Source organism: Drosophila elegans, unplaced genomic scaffold (genome assembly GCF_018152505.1).
Source record: "Drosophila elegans isolate 14027-0461.03 unplaced genomic scaffold, ASM1815250v1 contig_1, whole genome shotgun sequence".
In the NCBI taxonomy this organism is placed as follows: domain Eukaryota; kingdom Metazoa; phylum Arthropoda; class Insecta; order Diptera; family Drosophilidae; genus Drosophila; species Drosophila elegans.
In genome coordinates, this window is record NW_024545461.1 from 549,708 (window position 1) to 565,775 (window position 16,068).

The 16,068-nt window shown below is 42.8% G+C and overlaps 1 protein-coding gene across 1 annotated transcript in view; it reads right to left on the minus strand.

Annotated features, from left to right (window-relative positions):
* Positions 1–1,081: 1,081 nt before the first annotated feature.
* LOC121466766 overlaps positions 1,082–16,068 on the minus strand; it is a 48,978-nt gene continuing 33,991 nt past the window's right edge. The window contains exon 3 of the mRNA XM_041707163.1: positions 1,082–1,264. Within this exon, the coding sequence (XP_041563097.1) occupies positions 1,082–1,264 (183 nt within the window). The remainder of the gene's footprint in view (positions 1,265–16,068) is intronic.

The following is a 16,068-nucleotide window of genomic DNA, read 5'->3' on the forward strand; positions in this document are numbered from 1 at the left end:
GATTAACAAAATAACTTCGTAGATTACGTTATTTTTCAAAAGGAGGGAGATGTAGTATGCTCACATATCGGGTACACACTGTACCACTTATATCACTGCAACATTGTAGCATTTGCCTATGTCCTAATATTCCCAGCACTTCAAGTGCAGAGTGGTCGAATTACTCTGCACTTGAACAATGAACAATGAACAACAATGTTTTGAACAACCTAAATACTGAGCCGGCAGGTCTGCATGCGCGGCCGATCATTCGGTTATCATGTGAGCATAACACTCTCTGTCTCTCAAGCGCGGCCGCTGCTTGCGCCGCCTATATGCAGTTATGCATACATTAATATATATATTTAGATACATAAGCGTTGGCCGCTGCGCTGCTCGTGCAACTATGTGAATTGTAAGCCAAGCCAATTTTATTCTTAAGTCAAGCGACAAGAAATAAATCCCGATCTGAACAGACGGATTAATAAAACCTAATATGTCTATAACGATTCTTTACAGTATTTACCGCTGCCGAGCCTGTCGGGGAATCCATCTTCTACGGAAGTGCAACCGTTTTCTGAGGCTCAGCACTGAGAAGCGGCTCCGCGCCGTTATCATCAAAAAGTATTGCGTTAATTGCCTGGCACACCAGCATTCCGAAGGAATGGTCCTGTGGGCAGGACCACCACACTTTGCTCCAAATGCGCGAGTCTTCCAGTTCGCGTCGCCGAACAATTTCTCCGTTGCGACCCTCGGCGACTTCACCACGACCCTAAGCTTCCGTATCACTCTCTCGGGGTCCAACGCCCAGCTCGCGAAACCATTCCCGACCAGTCCGAAGCGCTAACTGTGGCGTCTCTGCTGCAGCATCAATGTGTGCAAATCATCCCGACGGCCATTGTGCTTCTCGACACTGGAAGCAGCAAGTCCGAGATGGGTGCCCTGATTGACCAGTGAGCACCATCGATAGATCGCTAGACGCGGCGTTTCCGATCGCGGAGACGAGACAGTCTTTTCGGCGACCATGATATCACAGACGGGCACCTTCGACGTGGTGCTTAAGGACAGCCCCAACTTCTCCACTCGCACTCCCATCCGTGCCCTAGCCGACGATGTTCGCGCTAGATTCAACGATATCCGTCTCGCTGATGAACAGTTTGTTCGCCCGGCGACTATATGCCTGGTGTTGGGCTCTGACGTGTATCGTGATGTCATTCAACCCGGGTTCCGAAATCTGGATGAGGGCTGCCTGTTGCACAAAGTTTTGAAAGGTAAGGAGGGGCCACTGTCAATGTTATTTGTTAACAGTCGAGAGCAGTTATGTCCAGATGATCTCTCATCTCGGTCTCGGACTGTTAACAGTTTCCACCCCCGTTCTCCTAGCATTAGGTTTAAGTATAATTATTTAGGTACAATTATGAAGGCTATAAGTGAATTTGATCATTGTTATAGTTGTACAAATAAAAGTGGAATTAAAGTTGAACCAGCCATTTTCTTTAAGTAAATTCTATGGGTAAAAATCCGCCATACTTTCAACACCTCACCTATTAACTAATATCATCATCGGACAATTAGTCCAACCCTGGTCTCTCCGAAGCAACTAAGAAACCAACAATTGCTTTAAATTATTCAACAAGAAATCGTCAATGCATTGCGATATAACTGAAACAACTTCCGACATGGTTAGAGTCAAAACTTCACAAAGAAACAACTGGATATTTACCACCCGTTACCCACTGGATCTTCAATCTGTCTGCAACGGTCAGCAGTCAACGAACTGGGTTACTATCTCTTTCACCTGGATGCACTGCTCGAAATGTCAACATCGGCATTAAAACGATAGGCACGATTTTAAAACAAATGATCATCAAACGTTTTTTTACTATGTTACAACTGTGCAGTACAATCAAAACGCTGCATTACACAAAAGAAGACACCTTCTCATCCCATCCGGAACCCGTTCACCTGTTCAACGGCCGGGAGAATGTTAAGACACAGTGGCCTACATATTTAAATTATTAATGAACTCATGAAAGTGAACTGAGTATTAAAAATCAAAATCTTGTGCTATCAATGCAACTTATCTATAGTAAAATACGAATAATATCTATAACTGCAATTTCTCTCTCCACTTACTTTGTAAGCCTTAGTACTTTTTGTACCTGTCAATTTCCTATGAAAACACGACGTCATTAAAAATTATCTAGTCCCACGTGACGCGGATAGCTTTAGAAGATTTGATGTTTTCTGCCATTATTAGACGTTTTATTAAAAATTGTTCCGACTATTCTCGCCACAGAGCTATTTTATATAAAAAAAATTAAAATTTGAATGGACAGCTTAATGCCAGCATGCATTCAAACACCTTAAATCGGCTTTAATAAAACCAACTTTGGTACAATACCCAGACATCAGCAAAGAATTTTTCATAATAATAGATGTTAGTTAGCAGGCGTGTGGAGCAGTTTAAACAAGAATGGACTCTAACTTACAGATCGTTTACAAAAGGTGAAAGTAAGAAAAGTGCAACAAAAAAAGGGACTCTCCGCAAACTCAAAACAAGAATGGAATTCAACTTCCAGTTGCATACGCATCAAGATTGGCGGAGATATGTCGTGATTTATTTGGGAGAGTTCTGTCGTTTAAAAGCGACAGAGATATGACGCGCGGAGTTATGTCGTTTTGAAACGTCTCTTCTCCACGCGGAGAGATGTCGCTTGTAGAAGGGCGGAGGTATGTCGTTTTAAAACGACATCTCCGCTGCAAGTTTTAATACCTACAAAGTTGATATATATGTACATACTCATTTTTAATCCATATTCATATTTGTGCATGTAAAATCAGGGCAAGCACAAATAGAGCCCAAATTTTTTTCACATACACAAGCATACATACATACACAGTGTGTGTATACACACATTTAATTAAAAGCTTGAACTATAAGGTTAGTTTTTTTAAAAAATTTATTTTTAATTTTTTTTTTAACTTTAACAAGTTACAACATTTTTATTTTTGAGAACACCGACTAATTTATTTACTGAACTGAACTGATTCTTAAATCTAATTATCTTGTGGATCAAATCTCGGTTTCCGAAATCTTTCTATCTTCTGAGTGAGTTATTTTTAATTGACTAAACTTTCTTTCTCGATTGAGTGATCTTTAATTTTAATTGAGTGAAAGAGAGTACTTTGCTTGTCTTGTTAACAAGTTTAAAGCAGTTTGAATATGGCAAAAGTGTGAGAACGTGCCGTTGGAATTTATCAGCGGCGCGACAATAAATGTTTATTATTATTATTAATATCGGGGTGTTCAGTGTACCGCGACCTGTAAGATCTATTGTACCCCCATTCAGAGCCTAAAGCTCAGATATCAACCCACTTCCTCGAATAAAGTCGAGGAGTTGATTCTTCCTAGGAGCTCAGGTGTAAGAGTTCTGGTTCCTAAGATTTTACATCTTATACTTGCTAACGCCGGACAGTCTTCAATGATGTGTCTAGAGGTTTCGTCCTCTATGTCGCAGAATCTGCAAGTTCTACTGCTGGTTATTCCCATCTTACCTAGGTGACTTTTCAGTCTACAGTGCCCGGTTAGTAATCCGGTAACGATCCTAAGTGAATTTTTCCCTAGTTGAATAAGTTCCTTGAACCTCTTCTTGTTATAGTTATTAATTTGAGTTTTGGATTGCCTTAGGCCTGGGGTATTTCTCCAGTGTTCTTGTCTCATGGCGCCTTCCACTTTCCTAAGGAATTCTTTTATAGTGTGCCTCCCTATGCCACAGTAGGGCTCTGGGCCTATCAGGGGCTGTTCGGCTCCTAATTTTGCCATTTTATCTTCAAGTTCATTACCGGATATATCCTTATGTCCCGGAATCCATCTGAGGGCCAGCCTGTTTCGGCTGCCCAGTATATTTAGCTTACTCTTCACCTCTAGGACTAGCTACGAGGTGATTTTGTTACAATGTAAAGCAGTAATTGCTGCTCGGCTGTCCGAAAGGATCGATATGCCCTTTTCCTTGTATCCACGCTGTATGTTGAGCTCTGCACAATGTCCAATGGCACATACCTCAGCCTGGAATATGCTGGTGTATTGGCCAAGGGATTCGTGGTATTTTATGCGAGGCCCTACTACTCCAAGGCCCGTGCCTTGTTGTGTCAGGGATCCATCTGTGTATCATGCAATGGTGTGTTTAGCCATCGGGTGCACTTCAGACAATGTGGTCCAATCTTTCTTATTCCCTAGGTGTGCTGTGAAGTTCTGCTCGAAGATTAGTTCGGCAGTCATTTAATCCTTAGGGTGGAGTATTAGGGGCACCTCACCTAACAGATTAGTCGCATCCCTGTTATTTAGAATGCAACCACTACCTGTGCCCTCAGTGCTTATTCTCAGGAGTGTAGCTTTGCGTTGGATTTCAATCACATAGTGGAGTGGTGTTAGCTCCATCAAAACTTCTAAGGCAGTTGTAGGACAGGTCCTCATTGCCCCTGTCATGCATACGCAGGCAAGTCTTTGTAGCTTTCCTAGCTGGTTTTGCATGCTGATGAGCTTAGCTCGTTTGCCCCATGCAAGTGCTGCGTAAGTGAGGATTGGTCTCACGATCATTAAGTATAGCCATCGTATTATCTGAGGCCTGGTTCCCCAGAATTTCCCAGCAATTTTCCGACAGTTATAAAGTGCTCTGTAACACTTTTCCAATGTCTTTTGGACATGGGAAGCGAAGGTCAGCTTACTATCCAAGGTGATTCCTAGATATTTAACCTCTCGGCTAGTTTCTATAGGAGTTCCTAGCAGTGAGATTTGTCTCATTCTCTGTAGTTTGAACTTCCTTGTGAAAGGAACGATGACTGTCTTAGCAGGATTTAAGTTGAGTCCAACCTCCCTGCACCAGTCCAGCGTTGTCCTTAGTCCGAGTTGGACGATGTCGCAGAGTGTCGCTTCAAATTTGCCTCTGGCGATTATCACGATGTCATCGGCGTATCCCTGACATTGAATTCCTTTTCCAGCAAGTTTGCTGAGAAGGTCATCTACTAGCAGACTCCATAGCAAAGGGGACAGTACTCCTCCTTGCGGGCAGCCTTTGCTGGATGCAATTGTCACTCTTCCCGAACCCAGTGTACATGTTGCTTGCCTGGATTCAAGTAGGTTGCCAATCCATTTGCTCGTAGTATTGTCTATGTTCCTTCTGGACAGGGCAGCTCGAACTGCATCATGTGATGTGTTGTCGAGACTCCCTCTATGTCTAGAAAGGCACAGATAGCTATTTCTTTGCTGTCAATTGCCCCTTCTAGGGTGCGACATAGTTGATAAAGTGCAGTGTCTGTTGAACGGCCTGCTCTGTATGCATTCTGTGCGTTTTGCAGCGGATAGTCTCTGAGAGCTGTTCTTCTGATATTGTAGTCTACCAGTTTTTCCAGCGTTTTAAGACAAAACGAAGTTAAGCTGATAGGTCTGAAGGACTTTGGGGCTGGTGATGTCTTTCTTCCCGATCTTGGGGATGAAGACCAGCCTAGCGCTGCACCATGCACTTGGGATGTACCCAAGGGCTAGGCTGCACACCATTAGTCTTCTTAGGCGGGTTAGGAGTAGTTCCTGCCCCTGCTGTAAGAAAGCTGGAGAGATCATGTCAAATCCCGGTGATTTAAATGGTTGGAAGGTTCCAATAGCCCATTTAAGTTTCTCGGGCGTAACTATAGATTTGGCTGCTGCCCAGTCACCGGCTACTGTCCTAGGGGTTCTATGTTGATCACGCCTTACGTTTCCCATAGTGGGAGTACTCCCCGGGAAATGCGTGTCAAATAGCAATTCTAATTTCTCCCGATCCGTGGAGGTGAAGGTGTTATTCCCTTTCCTCAGGGCTAAATTACTATCCGCTGCACTTTTAGCCATTGCTTTGTGCAGTCTCGCGCCCTCGTTGACGTTACTTATTGCCTGACAGAAGTTCCTATAGTTTTTCCGTTTGGCCTTCCTGATCTCTTTGTTGTAGAGCGTCAGGCTTTGTCTGTATAGTTCCCAGTTCCGATCAGTTTTTGGTTTGTTGAAGAGCTTCCGAGTGGTTACTCGTAGTCGTTCAAGACTAGCATTCCACCATGGTGCGTCTGTTTTCCGCTTCTGTCTGCCTAGAGGAAAACTGTCTTCAAAGGCATTTACTATCTTGTGGCCCAGGTTGTCTACCGCTCTATCTAATTCCAAGGGATTTCTAGGGTATCCTGACGGTTCGTTGGAAAGATTGAGCTCTAGATATGACCTGAATTTGTCCCAGTTTGTTTTTCTGGGGTTTCTTTTAGGGTTACATCTTTTTGTTTTGAAGGCTACTTCAAACAAAATTGTCCTATGGTCGGACATTGATTCTTCTGGTGACACATGCCAGTTCTTAATGTGGGGTTTAAATAAATTGGTTACTAGAGTTATGTCTAGCACCTCTTCCCGTACCCTAGTAACAAATGTCGGCCTGGCGCCGACATTACAGATCTCTAGGTTATTGTTTAAAATAAATTCTAGTAATTGCTCACCTCTGTTGTTGACATCCGTGCTACCCCAGATCAAGTGATGTGCGTTGGCATCACATCCTATGATGAGGGGGATCTTCTTCGTCCGGCAGTGGTCCACTAGCCCGGGTATTCCTGGCGGTGGACAGGCCTCCCCCCGGCAAAGTAGGCGGAGGCCACTGCTAGCTTCGGTGCAGCTTCTGTGCCGTTGATGGTTACGGCGACGCAGTCTCTGCTCATGAACTCTGAAAAGATACTATAATTGATATCTTTCCTTACAACGATGCATGATCTGGGAGGTGATCCTCCTGGATCGCATATTACCTTAGTGTCCTTCGTGTACAGGCCTTTTATGCCATGGTTGGGAGGTGAACATCCTCGCCAAGACAGCAGATGCTGCTTTGGCCCGATGGATGTTTACCTGGGCTAGCCGAGTGCTGCTTGTTGCAGCCGTCACTCCGAGGTTTGGTGCTCCGTGATGTCTGGTGAAGAGAGAGAGCAAGTCTCTCCACCACCGTCTATCACGGTAACCTCGGCTTCTTCGCAGCTGTCGTCCAGGAGGAGCTCCTGGGCCAGCTCTTGGGATGACATAGGGTGACCATCCCCTTGGTCGTCCCCAATGTCCATGCTGGTGATGGATTGTCCATCCTGCTCCCCACTCTGCAACTTCGGCCCCACATTCAGTGGTTCGAGGGTATCATCGACAGCCTTGCATATGCCGTCATTGGGCGTCTCTTCCGGAGCTCTCTTGGTCTTTTTCAGACCGCTCACGGTGACGTGGCCAAACCGGAAGTTGAGCTTGTGGTCACGCTCCACTATCTCGTCCCTTCCGGTCTGGTCCATCCCTACGACCAGGAGTGCATCAGCTCCGTCGTTCTTCCTGGAGATGACCTTCCAGGCGTCCGTCTCGACCCGGTTTTGGAAACCAATGAAGGCCAATATCTCCTCATTGGTCCGGTCGGAGCTCCTCGGGCAGCACGACGTGGCGCTGTACGCTGCCGGGATGTCTGCTCCCGTGCGGGTTTCTAGGGGTACTCCCTTCCACGTCCGCAGCTGAGGTACGGCAATCTTGAGCCAATCAGCTGAGCCTTCATCTAGGCAGTCGATAATCAGGTAACCCACCCTGAAGTGGATTCCCCTGAACACGACGGGACCGCTCCACACTGACGTGAGCATCTCGTCCATGACCGACCATGGCCACCCTGATGAGCGTGGGTTTCTTGGCAGCCTCCGCGTAAGTCGGACGGGGTCCGATGTCCGGTGGTACCGAGCTAGAGGGTCGTCCTCCAGCGGTTGTCGGCTTCTGGTTTTGGTGGGGCTGGGAAGGTATCTCCCTGGCCTGCACCTTTGCCTTTTCTGCCGCTGCTGCTGCTGTGCTATGCCCCTCTTGCTCAGGGACCCGTGAGGACGTCTCACTAGCCCCTGCGCCGTGCCTAGACCTCTTGGGGGTGTCCGTTGGTGGTGTGCGGCTGGTGTTCAGCCGTTTGCCAGCCGGTGCTGCCCCCAATGCCGGCTGCTCCCTCGGCTCCTTTGCCTTCTTCAAGGCCTCCTCCGGTGTCATGCCCTGCATGAGATACCTCAGGTACCACTTTACCTTTGACCCTGGCAGGCCACGCCTGTTGGGGTCGTCTAGTCCTCCGGGCTGTCCCAGGGCTGGAAGAGCGTCCTGCTGCTTTGGATGTCTGATAGAGGTTGGCCTATCAGACGCGAGAGGTGGGCGTGCTGGCAGGGTAGCTCCTGCTGGCACACCACGCTCCCTGGCTGGGAATGACTGCGGTGCAGGTCTTCTCGCCTGGGCTGCTGGTGAAGTCCTAGGCGGGTGCGCTGCCGCCTGGGGTCTGTCGCCTTCGAGGGATCTTTCCTCGAAGTGTCTTGCGACACCGGTTGCAGGGATATCCTGCGGGATTTTTATACTTCTTCATGGGGTCCCACGAGTTGCGGAGAAGTATATGGTCCGCCCGGGCAGAGATCCGCCGTACCCGGGTAAGGCGTAGTTAGGACAGGCGGTCGCCACTTGCCTGAACCCTCCGTTTGCGACTGGGCTATTTGTTAACTCGGGCCCCCAGCCAGGCTGACTATCGGCACGGGTCGAATGACACCTTAGTCCGGCACCGAGGTGAGATGTGGGGGATAGGATGGAGGTAGGTAGTTGTGAGGGAGGGGGTGTGTAAGGCTACGGTGTTAAGACGGCCAAACAAGCGTCTTGTCGGTATACCTCCATCGGTATACCCGCTGTTTGTCCGGGGTTGCTTATTTGCTTGCGCTTATTCGCAACCTTCGCCTTCCGCAACCTGCGACCCGCCTGGTGGCCTCAGCTAAGCCTCCCTTCGAACCATCCCACTAGTTCTTGAGGACCAAGACAATAAATGTTTAGTCTGGGATTTAACATTAAGATTGCAAATTTCCCAGAGTCTTCTACGTTTAGAAAATGTTTACAATAACTGGGTTTCAAGTTTTGTTTCCTTTTGATAGGAACGGAACTCCCGGGGCCACAAATTTGGGGGCTCTGCCGGAATATTTGGAACTATTACAAACCTAAGTCACTAATCTTAGTTGAGTGTTAAAAAATCTAAGTCACCAAACTTAGTCGTGTGTTAAAAAAGTGGAAAAAACTCTGTGAATTGTCGTTGCAGACAGTTATGAACTAAAACAAGTGTGATGCGCAAAAAAAGAAAGACAACAAATTTGCAAAGCAGGGCAGTGTGAGTGAAAACGAGACAGCAAGTTTTCGCAACATTCGAGCAGTTGTGAAATTCGTTTTTGGCGCAACGAAGGAATGAGGCAAGAAACCGTCATAGAAGGCGATTGAACAGCGAGTACCATTCTGGAGGCAGCGTAAAGACTTTGTGGTCAACAAGCAACAGGCAGGATCGTTGGCGGTGGTCATCTGGGCAAAGTGGAAGGCGTGGAGCAGATACGGTAGCAAGCAGATCGCAGAAGTTGGTTCTGGAGTAGGCGAAGAAACGGGCTTCAGGAGGCTGGTCAAAGCGAAAGAAAGAAGCGACATTGTGCATGAAAAATAATTTGAAATTTAACAGTCGGACTGTTGTGTCAACAGCTAAAGAACATAGTGTTAAGGCTTGACATTTATTTCACATTAACTTAGAGTAAAGTAAAGTTTACAGTTTGAAAGTCGGGTATATATAAAAAACTGGGTTTTGCCATTTAGGCGGATTTGATAAATATTTTTGTATTGTATAAGCAATATATTTTATATCCTTATACTTTATAATTATATTTCAGTAAAAATGAACAGGCAAGAGATTTTGGCACTGCTAGTGAAGTTGTCAGAGCTAGGTCTTAGTAAAATTGGAAGAAAATGCGAAATGCAAAACAAACTACTTGCTCACTATGGTTTGCAATCTGTTGAAAACGATGAAGATGCAATTGAAGAGGATGATGATGAGGATGGATCTTTTGCATCAGTGAATTCAGACAATTACCAGGCAGGTTCAGGTACAGGAAATGGTGCGCCCAGGGAAAAGCGAATTGTAAGCAAACAGAACAGTCAAATTGGAAATGCAAGCACAGGAAGATCGTGGTTTACATTAAAGGATGTAGAGGGGAGTGTGCCACAGTTTTCGGGAACTGGTTCACCTGACATTCATCAGTGGATCGAGGAACTTGAAGAGTGTGACCGGTTTAATGGAGTCAGTTGCAGGTGTTTATATATGCAAAACGATTGCTCAGCAGAGAGGTTAATCTTTGCGTTCGTAGTCAGCGTGATATTGGCAATTGGAGCTTACTGAAAGCTGCATTGCTAGAAGAATTTGGGGTTAAAGTTTCATCGGCAGAGGTTCATCGTAGACTTAACAAGCGACAACAAAAGAAAACTGAAACGTTACATGAGTACCTGTACGCGTTAATGGTATTGGCGAAGCCAATTGATTTAGACGATGAAAGGTTGATCAAATACTTTGTCGACGGTATTAAAGTCTCGAAAGGAAAAAAGGCTTTACTTTAACAAGCCAAGAAGCTAAAAGAGCTGAAAGTTCCAATCGAGGTGTATCAGAAAATGCGAGGATCGGTGAAGCACTTCAAGTATGACTTTCACTTTTATAAAGGTGAAAAAGAGACAGTGAAAGCAGTTGAGAAAGTTAGGAAATGTTTTAACTGTGGTGATGAGTATCACATCAAGAAGGATTGTCCAAACAAGTGCTTTAGGTGCAACCAGCCAGGACATAGAGCAGCCCAGTGCAAGGTCGAGCTAGTAACTAAACAGGAAAAGGCAACTAGTGCAGGTGGAAGGCAGGGTGAAGCCAACAAGCACATTTACGTCTTCGGGATTGGAGTTGAATCATGTTTCGTTTGCGAAAGTAACCTATAAAGGATTGGTAGATACGGGAGCGGACATGTGTTTATTGCGACGCAACGTTTTTATAAGACTCGGAGTAGAAAACCTAACAGGAGGTGAAAAATGTTTGACAGGAATTGGGGAAAGCCAAATTGTGAAGCCTGACAATACCAGTGCAGATTGATGGCATCATCATCATTATATCGGACGAAGACATGGCATTTGATGCATTTTTTGGGAGAACTCTTCTAGATGGTGTCGATATGAAAGTGACAAAGGACGGAACCGAGTTGGTTCGAAGATCAGACAGTCGGGTCGGTAAAGGACAAAAGTTTGTAGTTCGTGAGAAAAAGAAAAACGGAAGTTCATGCTTAGAGCTACTGAATGAATTCCAGAGTTTGTGTATGATGACCATGGAGCAGGCAGGAAGCAAGCTAGAGGTAGACGTTTCACATGTGCCACATTCGCAGAGAGGTTTTGTGAAACGTATGATAGAAGAATACAAACCAATTAGGAATGTTCACTGTCCGGTCGCGATGAAGATTTTGTTAACCGATGATTTGCCAGTTACGTCCTCGACGTATCGCTTTTAGTGAACAAAAGGTAGTTGACAAAGCAGGTTCAGGAGTGGCTTGAACAAAGGATTATCAAGCCCAGTACTTCAGAGTACGCTTCTCCAATCGTCCAGTACTTCAGAGTACGCTTCTCCAATCGTACTCGTGGAAAAAAAGAACGGCCAGAAGCGATTGTGTTGCTACTATCGCAAATTGAATGAGAAAATAGTGAGGGACAATTTTCCTATGATACAGATGGACAACGTGATTGAGAAGTTAAAGGGAGCGACAATTTTTACACTGAACACTGGATTTGACCAACGGTTATTATCATGTTCCGGTAGAAGTATACTCCCAAACGGACAGTACGAGTTCTTGTATGTGCCGTTTGGCAATTAGAACTCGCCGGCAGTTTTTACGGGTTTTATAATGGCAGTTCTCAGGGAACTCACCAAAATCGGTGACGCAGTGGTTTACATGGATGACATTATCATCCCAAGCAGTGATGTCGTAGAGGGAATACAAAAGCTTCAAAGAGTTCTTGAGGTTGCAGAACAGAACGGGTTGAAAATCAATTGGACCAAGTGTCAAATTTTGCAGAGTAGGGTAGATTTTCTAGGATATATTATCGAAAATGGTTCGATCACACCCAGATATGAGAAAACACAGGCCGTAGCAAACTTTCCAGTGCCGTCTAATCAAAAATCCATACAGCGATTTCTTGGTTTGACATCATATTAAAGGAAGTTTGGGGATGGATACACAGTAATAGCTAAGCCATTGTCAGATTTGCTGAGAAAGGATGTAAAGTTTGATTTCAAGGAGTTACAGCAGGTAGGAGTTTTGAAACAGTACAATCCCAGATTGACTACGGAAATACACACGGATGCATCGAAGTTTGGTGTTGGGGAAGTTCTTCTACAAAAGGATCCAGAGGATGGACAGTTACACCCTGTCATGTACATGAGTAGAAAAACCAAGCCTTGTGTTCAGACGAACACTGATAAATATTATGTCTAAGATTTAATGAGCTCTGCACATGTCATGTAGAACTGTGTAATTCGATCAAGAGCCATAATTTACGATCTGGGACCCGACAAGGGTTCAGTTTTTCAAATACACTTGTAATCTGTAACAGCAGGCCACTTGAGCCATCTAATACCGAAAGTTCTTGTGCGGGGGGCAGACTAAAAAGATTAGGTCTCTGCGTAGACCATAGCTAAGATTAGAATAAGATTTTCACATAAGTTTCTTGTCAAGAAGTTTTAAATAAAATGAAACAGTTTCAATACAAAAAACAAACAAAAAGGTTGTATTTATTTACTATCCTTAACATTTTGGTCCTACGAGCAACTCTACAGTTTTCCCCCACCAGTGGTAAGCGACTTAGAGGAAAGCCAGCACCTTAATTGACTCTTGTTTTCCCCTTTATGGTAAGAAACAGAGTATAAATTTTAAAGCAAAAGGACAAATAAGAGTCCTTATTGTTTAAAGCAATTTTCAAAAATTATAAAAAAATAATACAATTTTTTTTGTGAAATTGTGGTCGAGAAATCGACAAGTTAAATTAAAAAAAATAAAATAAATTGTCATTGAGCAATTTGATTTTGAGGCGTATTCGTGGCCTTACAACAACGAAAGAAAAAAAAAAAGTGATTAATTAAAATCAGGCGTATTCGAGGCCACACATCGTAAAAGTGCAAAAAAAAATATATATATTCATATATATTTAAACTATCAGTGACAAAAAAACAAATATTAAAGCTAAAAAAAAAACCCAATATTAACTGTTCAAAATCAAATAAATAAAAAGATTTAAAAAAAAAAAACTTAAATCATCTTTAAAATCAACAACGAAGACCCTCAAAGAGACGAAAACTGAAGGAAGGCCAGCAGGATCAACAACAGGAGCGGCAACAGAGACAAGGACAACGGCAGCAGCAGCAACAACAACCATCAGCAACAACAGCCGCAACAACAAGCGCATCAGCAACAACAGCATCAGCTAAAACAACTACAACGGCGACAACGGCAGTGACGACAACAAAGACACCAGCTAAGTTAATCTTAAAATTTATTTTTATAAGTTACGAGCATTTTAATATTAAGAAAAGATAAATCCGTTCAGACGCTCTCGAGTTTTAGCAAAACTAACGAACAGCAATTTATTTTTATATATATACATATACAAAACTAAAGCCAAAACCATGTTGTCCGCTGAAACTATTGCCTTAATAAAAAGGCAAGTAGAAATTACAAAACTAATTCATACCCTTAGAGAGCTACCTAGAGTATCATTCGAATATTTGAAACAGTATGAGGAATTAAGGTCCGAATGTGTTCAAAATCATTCGGTTTTGGTTCAAATTGGAGTAGTCGATCATGACTACTTCAAGAAGAACCATTATGAGAAAATGATGATAGATCTCTCAAATATAAAAGATAAGATAAATAGGGTTTTAAACAAAGCTGACGAAGTTCACTTAGAGGCCAGTAGTTCTAAAGTTGTCAATAAATTAGATAGGGCAATAGTACAGGTACGAGAATACTTAAAAGAAACTTTTGAAGACATTAAGCTAGATAATGTTTCAACTTTTGAGATTAGAGTCCAGAAATTAGAATTTTATTGGACAAAAATAGTAGGTCTTAAACAAGTCGACCAAGTAGATGTCACTGATAGGGGTTATGTCGAGGAGTTGAACGAGTTAGAGTTCGACATCTCGTCAATAACCAACACAATGAAATAAAAAATCGAACAAATTGTGCCCGGAAAGGTTAACGTTGGAAATCACAAAATTGATGATTTGCCAACGTTACCTAAAATTCAGGTACCCACGTTCTATGGAGATTCCAAAGACTGGGACCTGTTTTATGAGTTGTTTAATGAACTCATTCATTTAAGAGAGGATCTAAGTCCTTCTTTTAAGTTCAGTTACCTTAAGATCTCACTTAAGGGAGAAGCCAGAAATGTGGTTTCTCACTTATTGTTGGGATCTGGGGAGAATTATGAGGCCGCTTGGGAGTTATTAACCAAGCGGTACGAAAATAAAAGGAAAATTTGTTCCGATCAATTAAACCGCCTTCTGGATCTTCAAATCGTAAATGTTGATTCAGTTAGGCAACTAAAAATATTTATTGACACGATTAACGAGTCAATACATATGATAAAATTGAAGGCACAATTTTCTGATGAAGTGGATATTATGTTTGCACACATAATAATTAGGAAGTTTAACAAAGAAGCTCTTCAACTATATGAGAGCCATGTTAAAAAAACTAAAGAGATTCAAGCGTTATCGGACGTCATTGAATTTTTAGAGCAACGGCTAAGTTCGGTAAGCTCAGTTCAGGATGAAAAGCCTGTAAAGAAAATATATAGTAGCAATATAAGAGAATTAGCTACTAATAATTGTCCCATATGTAAAATTTCGGGACATTTTATATTCCAGTGTCAGAAATTTAAGGCTTTAAATCCATAAGAAAGGATGGAAAAAGTAAAAAATGCCCATTTGTGTTTCAAATGTTTGAAACACTCATTTAATAAAAAATGTCAAAGCGACATTTCATGTTCTATTTGCAAGAAAAATCACCACAGCATGCTACATATAAATTATAACGTTAACAAAAAATTAGAAAAGGTTAACACTTGCAGGACATCCAAGCAGGCGTTGCTTGCTACAGCACGCCTTCAAATAAAATCCTCGAATGGAGGGTTTGAAAATTTCAGAGTTTTGATTGACAGTTCTCAAAGCACCATTATTTCTGAAGAATCTGTGCAGATTCAAAGCACCATTATTTCTGAAGAATCTGTGCAGATTCTAAAATTACAAAAAATTCGATCTCAAACAGAGATCAGTGGAGTATCCTCCACAGGAAAGTGCATCTCGAAGCACAAAATGCATCTTTCAATTAAATGTAATGCTTCCAAAAAAATTTTAAAAGTTGAAGCATTAGTACTCCCAAAACTTATGAGGGCTCTCCCAGCCCACAAAGTTAATGTTGACAAAACGAAATGGGAAAAATATAATTTGGCCGACCCCGACTTTAGAAAGCCGGGGCGTGTAGATCTAATTATTGGAGCAGATCTATATACTGACATTCTACAGAGTGGAGTGGTCAAAATAAATGGCCTCCTCGGTCAAAAAATCGATTTCGGGTGGATTATCTCTGGATGTAAAAAATCAAAGGGACAGAAGACAATTGTAGCAACCACCATAGAATTAAAAGATATGGATCGGTATTGGGAAGTAGAGGATGAAGATAAAAATGATATCGAATTTGAGATATGTGAAAATAATTTCACAAAAACTACAAAGATAGATTCAGATAGGCGATACATTGTGTCAATTCCATTTAAAGATGATGTCACCTTAGGGGATTTAAAGAAACAAGCGATAGCTCGTTTCATGAATCTGGAGAAAAAATTAAAAAGAAACGAGAAACTAAGGGCAGACTACACTAATTTCATTAATGAATATATGAATTTAGGACATATGGTCGAAGTGCAGAATGAAGGTAAGTATTTCTTACCGCACCAAGCCGTGATCAGAGATTTGAGCTTGACGACCAAATTAATTACTAATAACAAAAGTTTGAACGATATAATGTGGGTTGGTCCACGAGTTCAAAAGTATATTTTTGACATTATCGTTAAATGGAGAAAATGGGAATATGTGGTATCCGCGGATGTTGAAAAAATGAATCGTCAAATAAAGATTGATGATGAGGATCAGCAATACCAGTACATTTTATGAAGAA